The sequence below is a fragment of the Oncorhynchus keta genome, chromosome 36, assembly GCF_023373465.1.
Source record: "Oncorhynchus keta strain PuntledgeMale-10-30-2019 chromosome 36, Oket_V2, whole genome shotgun sequence".
In the NCBI taxonomy this organism is placed as follows: Eukaryota; Metazoa; Chordata; class Actinopteri; order Salmoniformes; family Salmonidae; genus Oncorhynchus; species Oncorhynchus keta.
The window spans coordinates 20,988,780-21,004,236 of record NC_068456.1 but is presented as its reverse complement, the minus strand read 5'-3'; the positions used below and the strand labels follow the sequence as shown (position 1 = coordinate 21,004,236).

General features: G+C 40.7%; 1 protein-coding gene across 2 annotated transcripts; it reads right to left on the bottom strand.

Moving 5' to 3' along the window:
* Positions 1-465: 465 nt before the first annotated feature.
* Positions 466-6,344, bottom strand: LOC118369790 (cyclin-dependent kinase 1). Of its 2 annotated transcripts, none has more exons than XM_035754491.2 (8): positions 6,143-6,344; positions 5,617-5,659; positions 5,245-5,401; positions 3,318-3,441; positions 2,617-2,787; positions 1,443-1,606; positions 1,069-1,210; positions 466-824 (listed from the first exon to the last, which is right to left on the bottom strand). In XM_035754491.2, exons 2-8 carry the CDS (start codon positions 5,651-5,653, stop codon positions 711-713), a joined length of 909 nt encoding a protein of 302 aa, XP_035610384.1. In that variant the 5' UTR covers positions 5,654-5,659; positions 6,143-6,344; the 3' UTR covers positions 466-710. The 2 variants fall into 2 exon arrangements, with proteins under 2 accessions (XP_035610384.1, XP_035610383.1); XM_035754490.2 differs by having other exon boundaries at positions 6,155-6,344.
* Positions 6,345-15,457: the final 9,113 nt, after the last annotated feature.

Sequence of the window (15,457 nt, the reverse complement as noted above, 5' to 3'; positions counted from 1 at the left end):
ACTGGCCCAACACTCTTAACCGCTAGGCTACATGCCGCCTCAATGGAGGACCATGTATGACATCAAGTAAAACCAGGCAGGATGCACACAGACTTAATTCCAGTTTGGGAATATATGCAACTGTCAAGAAAAGCATTACACAACTTTAAAACAAATGCAGTATAGGTTGGCCAACTAAAACTCACTCTAAAAAGGAATTTAACAGAGTTTACTTCTACCAGACAAAATACTGTGTTGGAGGAACGGGTTAGTTTTTTAAATCACAGCATAATACATTTTCTTACTCCAGCTCTTAAAACAAATGGTTTGGTACTGGTTTTAAACAAGTCTAGAGGAAGAATTATGTTAAAACCTGATATGGTATGCCTGGCAAAGAAAATACACTTGAAAGCATCAAACAACGCAGGAATCCTGCAACAGTAATTATTCCCCAATAAAAAAAATTACAAACACACAACTTAAAAGTAACGGATCTAGAAAAGTGCACTTTATTGAAAATATACTACTTTTGAATGTAACCTTTAGTACGTGTCACTTTAGATCCAAACCGGTTTCGTTTTTTTATACGCTATTTACAGAATAATGATTAATATTACCGGTAGATAGCAAAAGGACAAACAAAGAAAAAACAAACATACAAAAAAAAGACAATCAATATGCTTCCATAATTGTACTATTTTTCAGGTCCTTTAAGTCGAGCTGTGTGGCGTTTACATCTTGACCGTGCTGGCAGGTAGAGTGGTTTTGTCCAGGTCGTCAAAGTATGGATGGCTCATTGCCTGTCTGGCAGAGATCCTCTTGGGTGGGTCATAGATTAGTGTTTTCTTTAAGAGAGGGAAGAAAAAAAATCACTTTATAACATTCTACAGAAGGTAGGACATGGTCATATGTATATGTATCCTAAAGGCTACTGCTGGGCTTGACGGAACAATAGGTCACTTCAATATCACTAATGCTATCCCCCCCAAAAAACACAACCAGCCGCTTGAAAAAGACATGTGAGCACAGGGCTTCTACAGCAACAATGTTTCAATCGAAATAAAATCAAGGAGAATGGTGAAATCTTACAGCGAGCAGATCAATGCCTTTCTTGTCCAGGTTCTTCACCATGGAAGACAGGTTCCCAGACTTCCACTTGGGGAACGTGTTCTTGTAGTCAGGCAGAGACTCAACCTCTGGCCAGATGTCATTGTTTGGAGTACCAAGGGTCCTGAAACAGGAGGAGACAACGATGCTTGATAAATACTTCACCCAAGCCAATGTGGTATGTCCATCATGGAGCAATTGTCTGTTGACTGCGTCAATAATTTGGGATGGCTCGTTGCTCACAACAGATCAAGCAAATGTCCTAATCTAGCATCAAACATTGATTAACCAACCTAGATGTTGCTACTAGTAGGATTGGGTATATTACAGATGTGTATACTCTTATGCAAATAGACCTGAAGATCCTGAAAAGCTGGTCTATCTCTGAGTCTCCGTGGAAAAGTGGTTTCTTTGTAGCCAACTCTGCAAAGATGGTCCCAATACTCCAGACATCCACAGGGGTGGAGTACCGTGGGGCCCCCAGCAGCACCTCAGGAGCCCTGTACCACAGTGTCACAACCTGGACACAAAGACACAGTTAATGACCTTATTAACGTGTGCATACACACCCCTTATGATAGCTTAACTTTACAATGCTATCTGCCAATTAGTGACGTGCAGCTGGCAGACAAGTCATTCTTTTTGAACAACTTTTTAATGACTCGAGACTCCAAATTAATTTTTCAGAGGAACTTGTTCGTTTCAGTTTTCGTTGGACCTGCTGGACACAATGAATTCTACAACAGGGTTAATATGCGCGCCTCCGCCTCAGTGGCGCCGACCAGCAAATGTCCATCATGCGCGCTAGGGAAATTAGATCATGATGCAGGCAGCATAGAGAAAAACATGTTTAGAACATAACTTATAGCATGGCGCAAGAATGTATGATATTAATTGATTATTGAATTTTAACTCGATGGACACAGCTTTGTAGAACCAAAATTCACAGCCTGCCTTTGCGCAACACTCGGTTAAAATCTATAATAATCTGATTGCGGACACAACTAGACCTCATTTAAAAAAGGTATCAGTAAACAATATGTTTTGTATGCCTACATTTACATTTAAGTCATTTAGCAGATGCCTAGCAATCACAAATGTACATTGTCTGAAGCAAAGACATACAAGTCTGTCACAAATGACAGGTCCAATAACAAGCCACCTATGGTGAACGAGAGGCTTGTAGAATCATGATTCTATCTAGTTTTTTTGTTCATCCTTTGCCAGTAGGGGCTTGCTCTGGGGCGTGCTCTGGGCATTACTAAATCAAAATTGTATTTATTTAACTGACTTGCCTACTTTAGAGGTTAACAAATGATTATTTACAATGACCGCCTACCCTGGCCAACACTGGGCCAATTGTGCGCTGCCCTATGGGACTCCCAATCATGGCCGGATGTGATACAGCCCAGATGAATGAAATGAGTTGACAGAATTAGTTGAAAAGATCTGAGTCAGTAAAAATATCCCAACTTCCCATCACTACTGCAATTGCTCTTTGGTAATGAACTACGTGGTGTTCTGGCTTACCTCGTGGGTATATACCCGGACTGGCACCCCGAAAGCCCTGGCCAACCCAAAGTCTGCCAGCTTGATCACTCCCTTGTTGTCAATCAGCAGGTTCTGAGGTTTCAGGTCTCTGTGGAGGACCCTTCTACAGTGGCAGAACAGGATGCCTTCCAAGATTTGGTACAGATAGCTCTGGATGGATGGGAGATTGCAACAAAGGGTTAAAATGAACCTACGAGCGAGAAAACAATTTGTTTAGTCTGACAACTTGGACTAAAACACTAAGTTGGTATACCGTAAAACTTTCAATGAATAGCCTGGGCATTTATTTGCTTCAATCACTGAGCACAACTGGTACCTATTTCAACAGTAGCGTGCAGTCTGACTGAAAGCCCAATTTGTCAAGCCTGTACTAAAAGCAAAGTCTGAGGCCCTACTGTCACTTAGTGTTGTTCCATCTCCTTCGCTTTCACCCTGATAATTTTGTGAGAATATCAGAACTGTGTCCATGGTAACCTCAAACAATTCATTTTGACTCTGTGTTTATTTGCCGAATGTGTGCAGATACCCGGCTATTAAAAGGGTCAGGTGGCTATTTGAGACTTTGCGTTTAATTGAAGTTTCACAGTACTCAGTAGTATCAAGAGCAGATAGTGAAAAAAAAAGACATCAAAACAGGGTTGTGTGCCTCATGACTGTCATGCCCTCAGTGGGGCCCATACCTTCACAAGCATGGGGTCCATGTACTGGCCCGAGGGGATAGAGTCTAGGTATTTCTTCAGGTCCATGGACAGGAACTCAAAGATGAGGTACAGTCTGGACTCCTGCATCAGCACATCTAGAAGCCTGTTTGGGAACAAAACACATGGGAAACAAACAGGCTATTTATTTACAGTTGAAGTCAGAAGTCTACATACACTTAGGTTGGAGTCATTAAAAACTTGTTTTTCAACCACGCCACAAATTTCTTATTAACAAACTATAGTTTTGGCAGTTCGGTTAGGACATCTACTTTGTGCACGACACAAGTCATTTTCCCAACAATTGTTTACACAGATTATTTCACTGTATCACAATTCCAGTGGGTCAGAAGTTAACATACTAAGTTGACCGATGTTAAACAGCTTGGAAAATTCCAGAAAATGATGTCATGGCTTTAGGTGCATCTGATAGGCTAATTGACATCATATGAGTCAATTCGAGGTGTACCTGTGGATGCAATTCAATTCCTACCTTCAAGCCCGCTTGGCTTGACATCATGGGAAACTCAAAAGAAATCAGCCAAGACCCCAGAAAAACAATTTTAGACCTCCACAAGTCTAGTTGATCCTTGAGAAATTACCAAATGCCTTAAGGGACCACGTTCATCTGTACAAACAATAGCACACACGTATAAACACCATGGGACCACGCAGCCGTCATACCGCTCAGGATGGAGACGCGTCGCCTAGAGATGAGCGTACTTTGGTGCGAAATGTGCAAATCAATCCCAGAACAGCAAAGGACCTTGAAGATGCTGGAGGAAATGGGTACAAAAGAACCTACATCCACAGTAAAACGAGTCCTATATCGACATAACCCAAGGCCCCTCAGAAAGGAAGAAGCCACTGCTCCAAAACCGCCATAAAAAAAGACTGCGGTTTGCAACTGCACACAGGGACAAAAATCTTACTTTTTGGGGTAATATCCTCTGGTCTGATGAAACAAAAATAGAACTGTTTGGTCATAATGACCAGCGTTATGTTTAGAGGAAAAAGGGGAAGCTTGCAAGCTGAAGAACACCATCCCAACCGTGAAGTACGGGGGTCGCAGCATCATGTTGTTGGGGTGCTTTGTTGCAGGAGGGACTGGCGCACTTCACAAAATAGATGGCGACATGAGGAAGGAAAGGTATGTGGATATATTGAAGCTACATCTCTAGACAGGAAGTTAAAGCTTGGTCGCAAATGGGTCTTCCAAAGGGTCAATGACCCCGAGCATACTTCCAAAGTTGTGGCAAAATGGCTTCAGGACAACAAAGTCGAGGTATTTTAGTGGCCATCACAAAGCCCTGACCTCAATCCTATAGAAAATGTGTGGGCAGAACTGAAAAAAACATGTGTGAGCAAGGAGGCCTACAAACATGACTCAGTTACACCAGCTCTGTCAAGAGAAATGGGCCAAAATACACCAAACTTATTGTGGGACACTTGAGGAAGGATAACCAAAACATTTGACCCAAGTTAAACAATTTAAAGGCAATGCTACCAAATACTAATTGAGTGCATGTAAACTTCTGACCCACTGGGAATGTGATTAAAGAAATAAATCTGAAATAAATCTATATTATTCTGACATTTCACATTCTTAAAATAAAGTGGTGATCCTACCTGAACTAAGACAAGGGATTTTTATTAGGATTAAATGTCAGGAATTGTGAAAAACAGTTTAAATATATTTGGCTATGGTGTATGTAAACTTCTGACTTCAACTGTATGTATACACTAGACAGATAAATATATGACAAATACTAGACTTAACCTGGCCTTTTTTGGCATAAACAATGTCTAAGTTTTCAACTGATAAGACAAACCACATGTTTACTTCTCTTGCTGCCTGGCTACTGTAAACACTTTAAGAACCCCACAGACACAAACAGACGTTACATACTGTACAACATTAGGGTGCGCTAGCTCTTTGAGAAGAGAGATCTCTCTAACAGCAGTGCTTGGCACTCCCTCCTCCTCACTCTCCAGACGGATCTTCTTCATTGCCACCACCTGGCCTGTCGTCTTGTGTCTGCCTTTATACACAACCCCATAGGTACCTGGAAATCACAGGCACAACTCATTCTTTACTATGGTGTGTAGCTAGTAATTGACGTGATGAATAAGGTATAGTGAATAGGTTGTCATAACTAAAAGGAAGACAATCAAATGACATGCATATAAGTCTAGCTAGAGTTGACTCCGAGTGGAGTTTTGGGGAAAACAAACGAAAGCTTTTCTTTTTTTAAACGAACCAAAGTTATACATAACTTACCCTCTCCGATTTTCTCTATTTTCACGTAATCGTCCATTGTTCCCTGAAAAAAAACAGGCTCGGTTTGCTACAAAACAAACCAATTATGCAATTTCAAATGAACGACAAGTCAAAAATAGCAAACTGTGTTTGTTTTTGTTAGCACTAACGTTAGCTATGAAACGTGTTAACTGTCCATCTTAAAAGTGATAGGAAATTAAGCAATACATTCAACGAATGTAAAAAAACGATCTAGCTAACGCGTTAGCTGGCTAATTTAACTAACGTTACCGTAGCTAGACAACTGAACTAGAAAGACATTTCATTAACTAGCATCATTATTCGATAGCAAAAACTAAACAGTAAAACCATGCATTACTTTGTGACGTGACACCTTTAGTAATAATTTTAAATATCCTTGTTTTTACATGCTGTGCAAATGTTTCCAATACAAGCGAGTTAACTAGCTAAATTGTAAATGCCATGATGACAACTGCTACAATACAATCGACCAAACAAACCTTGTAGCTAAAAATGTGACACATACATATATAGCTACCTTCCAATATCGTTGTGCAACTTGACTGTAGCTAAGTTAACTAGCTGGGTGAAAAATGAGTGTGGCTCTCTTGCAGTCAGCTACGTTTACAGTACTGAGTGGGTGCATTCTTTTCGAATTGGCCGCGGCGCTTCAGGCTTTCAAAACCAAGCAATCACGTCGCTCGCTGTCTTTCAAAAGCACCAATCGGGAGGAGTCCAGCTCGAAGCGGGATTTTATGGTTTTAAAGCGCGGTGGTGTCGGGAAATGTTTATGGATGAATAAATAATTAGGATTTGTTTTAGGGGAATGTACCTTCATTTGCCTGATTTTTGAAAGAACTTGTTCGCAAAACAGTTTTCACTCAAAAGCATTTTGTCAGACATTTAAAAATGGTTCAACTTAAAATCGTTTGAAATGTAGATTGGTTACCAGTATATTCATTAATTGTTTAAAAATATATATAATAATCAACCCTTGTCAAAGTAAAATCAAATATTTTTTATAAATAACCTCACTATTCTATTAGTGGTAATAGGCTACAACAGCGTTTCCCAAACTCGGTCATTCCACATAATATTTTCAGTAGAGGACATGTTGGTTCACTGGTCACATGTATTTAGAGCACACAGATGACCCGGAAGTAGGCATACTAGGGATGCACAGGTATGGAGAGCGCAGAAATAATTTTATGCTCTGGGATGCTTTTATGGAATTTTTACCATGTTACTATGTTTATATCTTTGCTGCTAATAAATGGACAAAATACCCAACCAAACAGCTACTTTCATTTATGAACATTTGCAGATTGAAATTCCGTGCTAGAGTGGCTATAGGAGCTTTTGACTAGGTAGCCACTGCAATACCAATTAAATTCCCCCTGAGCTCTTTTGGGTTGACCCTTTTTAGACTATGCACCCTTTTCAAGTAGTCAAACCTATGGGTCAAACACCAGGGCCATGTCCTAACTTGTCAAAAATGCCTGGCTTCAGGAAGTTTAACAGTCAACAAATGGAGAGAGAAAAATGTGACCTGAGTTTCCCCCCATATTTTGAATAATTATTAATCTCTTACAATGACACAAAATGTGAACAATTACATGAAAGTAACACCCCATCTGCAAATAAATTTAGTTATGCATTTTAGAACGAAGGAAAACATCTTAGAGTTAATTACAAAAGAAGATGAATAAATGAGTTCAACAGAGCATAAATTATTGTTGCTTTTGGGGTTACATTAATTATGCATAGTGAAGTGCTTTCTAATAACTCATTATGCAAAATGCTCAAGGATAAAACATTAGCTAATGATTAAAACACTCCACACTCAGCCATATGAATAATGGAGATTAATCTTCTGGCTGGGAGCATAGTTAGGAAAGTTCACAGTGGAACGTAAATTATTGTCACTGGTTACCACAGCCACAAAGTCATAAACCCCGCCATATTGTATTTGTAGAATTGATCTTCTTCAAATCCGTTTTTGTTGCCTAACCCTAACCATAAATGAAGACCAAAAAGTACATTTTTGTTTTCAGGAATTTGTACGATTTAGCCAATTTCGACTATGACTGTGCTATCTAGTGGAAACAAACATCACATCTGTGTACTCATCAATTGTTCCAGTGACTTTCAAAGTATAAACAACAAGATCGAAATTCAATCAGCAGCATTAGTAGGGTAGTGATCAATTACTTCCAATTATCTGCTTGTTTCTTTATGTAATATGCAGTATTCCTAACCATTGATATAGGTTTCAATGTGTCATGTTTCAGTGGGGATATGTCATATTTCTCACATTCAATGATAATTATCTTATAGGAGGGAAGGTCCAAGTATAGCTTATAGGCTAGTGGCCAATCCTCAAAAAGCACAACCATGTTTTTCCATATCTCGAAGGTCTCCCATATATGAAATGGATGTTTGTATAACAATATTTTACTGAAAAAGGGGTTCAATTGATAGATATTTTTGGCACACTCCATTAACTCAAAACGTGCACAATGATGACTGGCTGGAAGGGGATGGGCAACCTAAGCTCATGTAACACAATATTGTAACCTCTGATATTGCTCAAATGTAGAATACAAGTAGTCAGTTGTCTGCCCTACATACACATACAAACATTAGGATATCTTAATGCACCTTGGAAATGTAGACCTGTAAAAACATAGATACAATAATTAGAAATACCAACTATGAATATTTATGATGAATGTAAACTTCACTTTTTGGTAGCTGTTCAATAGACAACTTTCCAAGTCAAATTTGCTCTCAATAAGTGCTGTATGGTCCTGCCTGACAAAAATGCATACATTTATTCAACTAGAGTGCCCAAAGACAGAATAACACAATCAAAATTAACACGGGCTACTTATATGCAGGCTAAGGTGTTTGAGTGCAATCATGTTGGCCATATTGGATTCAGGATCAAATTGATTAACACCAACAGTCTTTAACCTCCATCAAATGGTATTATGGCAGCCATATTTGATTTTGGACAACATATTAGATTTGAGGCAAAATATGAAGAGATTTTATGATTGCCCCTTTGCCTTTATTGCAAGACTAGGGGCTAAAGATACAAAATCCTTCAAAGAACCATGGACCCCAAAACATTTCATTTCGATGTCTGAGCAATCCGTGTACCGTTCATTCAATCAATATCCCAACTTAAACAATGAAGACAGATAATCATTTTGACTGCATTAATACATTTGTCTAATGTCATCCACAATATTTAATTAATGAACAGAGACGTATGGGCGTTGAGAGGAAGGGCTGCAACAGGATACGTGTGCTAGTGGTTTTCAAAGTAAAAGCTGTGTAACTATCTGACTATACCTGACCATCACTCCAGCTAGTTAGCTTTCGCCGGGTTAGTTATTCCCACTGGGAATGTATAGTAATAATAAGGGCCACTAACAAGTGGGAGGAGGTCAGCTTATAGGGAAGAGGTCTAGGTCCAAAAGTTCTAGGTCCAAACAGTGTCTACCCTCGAGCCATAAGACTCCTGAATAGCTAATAAAGGGCTAGCCAGACACCTCTTTTACGCTGCTGCTGCTCTGTTTATTATCTATGCATGGTCACTTTAACTTTACATACATGTACATATTACCTTGACTAAATACCTCGACTAACCGCTGCCCCCACACATTGACTCTGTACCGGTACCCCCGCTATATAGCCTCACTATTGTTATTTTACTGCTGCTGTTTAATTATTTGTTGCTTTTATTTTCTAGTTTTTACTTACAGTTGAAGTCGGAAGTTTACATACACCTTAGCCAAATACATGTAAACTCAGTTTTTCACAATTCCTGACACTTAATCTGAGTAAAAATTCCCTGTGTTAGGTCAGTTTGGATCACCACTTTATTTTAAGAATGTGAAATGTCAGAAAAGTCATAGAGAGAATGATTTATTTAAGCTTTTATTTCTTTCATCACATTCCCAGTGGGTCAGAAGTTTACATACACTCAATTAGTATTTGGTAGCATTGCCTTTAAATTGTTTAACTTGGGTCAAATGTTTTGGGTAGCCTTCAACAAGCTTCCCACAATTAGTTGGGTGAATTTTGGCCCATCCCTCCTGACAGAGATGGTGTAACTCAGTCAGGTTTGTAGGCCTCCTTGCTCGCACACATTTTTTCAGTTCTGCCCACAGGATTGAGGTCAGGGCTTTGTGATGGCCACTCCAATACCTTGACTTTGTTGTCCTTAAGCCATTTTGCCACAACTTTGGAAGTATGCTTGGGGTCATTGTCCATTTGGAAGGCCCATTTGCAACGGAGCTTTAACTTCCTGACTGATGTCTTGCTTCAATATATCCACATACTTTTCCTCCCTCATGATGCCATCTATTTTGTGAAGTGCACCAGTCCCTCCTGCAGCAAAGCACCCCCACAACATGATGCTGCCACCCCTGTGCTTCACGGTTGGGATGGTGATCTTTGGCTTGCAAGCCTCCCCCTTTTTCCTCCAAACATAACACTGGTCATTATGGCCAAATAGTTCTATTTTTGTTTCATCAGACCAGAGGACATTTCTCAAAAAAGTATGATCTTTGACCTCATGTGCAGTTGCAAACCCTAGTCTGGCTTTTTAATGGCGGTTTTGGAGCAGTGGCTTCTTCCTTGCTGAGCGTCCTTTCAGGTTATGTAGATATAGGACCTGTTTTACTGTGGAAATATATACTTTTGTACCTGTTTCCTCCAGCATTTTCACAAGGTCCTTTGCTGGTGTTCTGGGATTGATTTGCACATTTCGCACCAAAGTACGTTAATCTTTAAGAGACAGAACGCGTCTCCTTCCTGAGCGGTATGATGGCTGCGTGGTCCCATGGTGTTTATATACTTGCGTACTATTGTTTGTACAGGTGAACGCGGTACCTTCAGGCGTTTGGAAATTGCTCCCAAGGATGAACCAGACTTTTTTTCTGAGGTCTTGGCTGATTTCTTTTCATTTTCCCATGATGTCAAGCAAAGAGACACTGAGTTAGGAAGTTAGGCCTTGAAATGCATCCACAGGTACACCTCCAATTGACTCAAATTATGTCAATTAGCCCATCAGAAGCTTCTAAAGCCATGACATAATTTTCTGGAATTTTCCAAGCTGTTTAAAGGCACAGTCAATTTAATGTATTTAAACTTCTGACCCACTGGAATTGTGATACAGTGAATTATAAGTGAAATAATCTGTCTGTAAACAATTGTTGGAAAAATTACTTGTGTCATGCACAAAGTAGAAGTCCTAACCGACTTGCCAAAACTATAGTTTGTTAACAAGAAATTTGTGGAGTGGTTGAAAAACGAGTTGTAATGACTCCAACATAAGTGTATGTAAACTTCCGAATTCAACTGTATCTATTTTTTACTTAACACTTATTTTTCTTAACTGCATTGTTGGTTAAGGGCTTGTAAGTTAGCATTTCACTACACCTGTTGTATTCGGAGCATGTAACAAATAAAATTAGATTTGATTTGATATTGACCACACGCACAGTGAGGAGGAGGGTTTAAGGGGCCAAAAAATCTCCAAGCATCACAGCTGGAGAATTGCAGATGTTAGTTGTGTCTTGTGGTTAGAAAGTCTCCAAAACTACGATCAGACGCCACCAACATAACCACAAGTTATTTGGGAGAGTTGCCATAAAAAAGCCTTTGATGTCATCAAACAACAAACTCAAGCGCCTACAGTTTGCCAAAAGCTACTGGAACTTTCAATGGGACGGGGTTCTATGGTCAGGTGAGACCAAAATAGAACTTTTTGGAAACAAACACCAGAGGTGGGTTCGGCATAGACAGAAAGATAGCCATGCAGAAAAGTACCTCATCCCCACTGTGAAGTATGGTGGTGGATCTTTGATGTTGTGAGGCTGTTTTTCTTCCAAAGCCCCTGGACAACTTGTTAGGATACATGGTATCATGGACACCATCAAGTACTATCAGATATTAAAACAAAACCAGTGGTTGGATCTTCCAGAAGGACAATGATCCAAAGCACACCTCAAAATCAACACAAAAAAGTTTTCACAGAATCAAGGTTTTGCCATGGCCATCCCAGTCCCCTGACCTAAACCCCATAGAAAACCTGTGGGATGAGCTGAAGAGGAAAGTCCACAAACATGGACCTTGGAATCTTTAGGATCTGGAGAGATCCCTACCGTGTGTTCTCCAACCTCATTACGCATTATAGGAGAATACTCATAGTTGTTATCTTGGAAAAGGGAGCACAAAGTACTGAACATATGAATTAATTTTTCCATTATTTTTTTCAATTTTAAAGTTTAGATTTTTGTATATATTTTCAATGAAAGACCAAGAGGATAAACAATAAAGAAAACATTTTCACAGCCGTTTTGCTCATATTTACCAAGGGTGCCAATATTACATTTACATTTACATTTAAGTCATTTAGCAGACGCTCTTATCCAGAGCGACTTATTAGTGGAGGGCACTGTAATAATAATAATAATAATAATAATAATAATAATAATATGCCATTTAGCAGACGCTTTTATCCAAAGCGACTTACAGTCATGTGTGCATACATTCTACGTATGGGTGGTCCCGGGAATCGAACCCACTACCCTGGCGTTACAAGCGCCATGCTCTACCAACTGAGCTACAGAAGGACCACCTGTAGACAAGTGTGGGCCTTTCCAAATCATGTCCAATCAATTGAATTTACCACAGGTGGACTCAAATCAAGCCGTAGAAACATCTCAAGGATGAAAGATGGAAACAGGATGCACCTGAGCTCAATTTCACGTCTCATAGCTATGGGTCTGAATACTTCTGTAAATAAGGTGTCTGTTTTTTATTTTGAATACAATGCAAAAAAATTTAAAAACCTGTTTTTGCTTTTTCATTATGAAGTATTGTGTGTAGATTGATGAGGATTTAATTTTATTTGTAACATAACAAAATGTGGAAAAAGTCAAGCGGTCTGAATACTTTCCGAATGCACTGTACATACCCTCTAACAGAGAACATCAGAAAACACACAGAAATAAAGCTTGTTATATTCTCTGTGCAGACTTTAAGCTTTTCTATGTGGAAATTATGAATGTGTGTGTGTGTCTGTGTGTCATCAAATCAAATCAAATCAAATGTATTTATATAGCCCTTCGTACATCAGCTGATATCTCAAAGTGCTGTACAGAAACCCAGCCTAAAACCCCAAACAGCAAGCAATGCAGGTGTAGAAGCACGGTGGCGAGGAAAAACTCCCTAGAAAGGCCAAAACCTAGGAAGAAACCGAGAGAGGAACCAGGCTATGTGGGGTGGCCAGTCCTCTTCTGGTTGTGCCGGGTGGATATTATAACAGAACATGGCCAAGATGTTCAAATGTTCATAAATGACCAGCATGGTCGTATAATAATAAGGCAGAACAGTTGAAACTGGAGCAGCAGCACGGCCAGGTGGACTGGGGACAGCAAGAAGTCATCATGTCAGGTAGTCCTGGGGCATGGTCCTAGGGCTCAGGTCCTCCGAGAGAGAGAAAGAAAGAGAGAATTAGAGAGAGCATATGTGGGGTGGCCAGTCCTCTTCTGGCTGTGCTGGGTGGAGATTATAACAGAACATGGCCAAGATGTTAAAATGTTCATAAATGACCAGCATGGTCGAATAATAATAAGGCAGAACAGTTGAAACTGGAGCAGCAGCACGGCCAGGTGGACTGGGGACAGCAAGAAGTCATCATGTCAGGTAGTCCTGGGGCATGGTCCTAGGGCTCAGGTCAGTTGAAGCTGGAGCAGCAACACGGCCAGGTGGACTGGGGACAGCAAGGAGTCATCATGTCAGGTAGTCCTGGGGCATGGTCCTAGGGCTCAGGTCCTCAGAGAGAGAGAAAGAAAGAGAGAAGGAGAGAATTAGAGAACGCACACTTAGATTCACACAGGACACCGAATAGGACAGGAGAAGTACTCCAGATATAACAAACTGACCCTAGCCCCCCGACACATAAACTACTGCAGCATAAATACTGGAGTCTGAGACAGGAGGGGTCAGGAGACACTGTGGCCCCATCCGAGGACACCCCCGGACAGGGCCAAACAGGAAGGATATAACCCCACCCACTTTGCACAGCCCCCACACCACTAGAGGGACATCTTCAACCACCAACTTACCATCCTGAGACAAGGCTGAGTATAGCCCACAAAGATCTCCGCCATGGTACAACCCAAGGGGGGGCGCCAACCCAGACAGGATGACCACATCAGTGAATCAACCCACTCAGGTGACGCACCCCTTCCAGGGACGGCATGAGAGAGCCCCAGTAAGCCAGTGACTCAGCCCCTGTAATAGGGTTAGAGGCAGAGAATCCCAGTGGAAAGAGGGGAACCGGCCAGGCAGAGACCACTCCTGGGCCAGACTACACTCAATCATATGACCCACTGAAGAGATAAGTCTTCAGTAAAGACTTAAAGGTTGAGACCGAGTTTGCGTCTCTGACATGGGTAGGCAGACCGTTCCATAAAAATGGAGCTCTATAGGAGAAAGCCCTGCCTCCAGCTGTTTGCTTAGAAATTCTAGGGACAATTAGGAGGCCTGCGTCTTGTGACCGTAGCGTACGTGTAGGTATGTACGGCAGGACCAAATCAGAGAGATAGGTAGGAGCAAGCCCATGTAATGCTTTGTAGGTTAGCAGTAAAACCTTGAAATCAGCCCTTGCTTTGACAGGAAGCCAGTGTAGAGAGGTTAGCACTGGAGTAATATGATAAAAATGTTGGGTTCTAGTCAGGATTCTAGCAGCCGTATTTAGCACCAACTGAAGTTTATTTAGTGCTTTATCTGGGTAGCCGGAAAGTAGAGCATTGCAGTAGTCTAACCTAGAAGTGACAAAAGCATGGATACATTTTTCTGCATCATTTTTGGACAGAAAGTTTCTGATTTTTGCAATGTTACGTAGATGGAAAAAAGCTGTCCTTGAAATGGTCTTGATATGTTCTTCAAAAGAGAGATCAGGGTCCAGAGTAACGCCGAGGTCCTTCACAGTTTTATTTGAGACGACCGTACAACCATTAAGATTAATTGTCAGATTCAACAGAAGATCTCTTTGTTTCTTGGGACCTAGAACAAGCATCTCTGTTTTGTCCGAGTTTAAAAGTAGAACGTTTGCAGCCATCCACTTCCTTATGTCTGAAACACATGCTTCTAGCAAGGGCAATTTTGGGGCTTCACCATGTTTCATTGAAATGTACAGCTGTGTGTCATGCGCATAGCAGTGAAAGTTAACATTATGTTTTCGAATAACATCCCCAAGAGGTAAAATATATAGTGAAAACAATAGTGGTCCTAAAACGGAACCTTGAGGAACACCGAAATTTACAGTATCAAAAGCAGCACTAAGGTCTAGGAGCATGAGGACAGATGCAGAGCCTCGGTCCGATGCCATTAAAATGTAATTTACCACCTTCACAAGTGCCATCTCAGTGCTATGATCGGGTCTAAAACCAGACTGAAGCATTTCGTATACATTGTTTGTCTTCAGGAAGGCAGTAAGTTGCTGTGCAACAGCCTTTTCTAAAACTTTTGAGAGGAATGGAAGATTCGATATAGGCCAATAGTTTTTTATATTTTCTGGGTCAAGGTTTGGCTTTTTCAAGAGAGGCTTTATTACTGCCACTTTTAGTGAGTGTGGTACACATCCGGTGGATAGAGAGCCGTTTATTATGTTCAACATAGGAGCACAGCACAGGAAGCACAGGAAGCACCAAGCACAGGAAGCAGCTCTTTCAGTAGTTTAGTTGGAATAGGGTCCAGTATGCAGCTTGAAGGTTCTGCATCTAGGGTATTGCGCAAGGTTAAATTGAGTTCCTCA

Coding starts and splice junctions, on each gene's coding strand:
- LOC118369790 (XM_035754491.2), bottom strand. CDS start 5,653: ATGGACGATTACGTGAAAATAGAGAAAATCGGAGAGG. Junction 2,788..3,317: donor TGGACCCCATGCTTGTGAAG/GTATGGGCCCCA, acceptor CCATCCATCCAG/AGCTATCTGTACCAAATCTT. Junction 1,211..1,442: donor CAGCTTTTCAGGATCTTCAG/GTCTATTTGCAT, acceptor CTCCTGTTTCAG/GACCCTTGGTACTCCAAACA.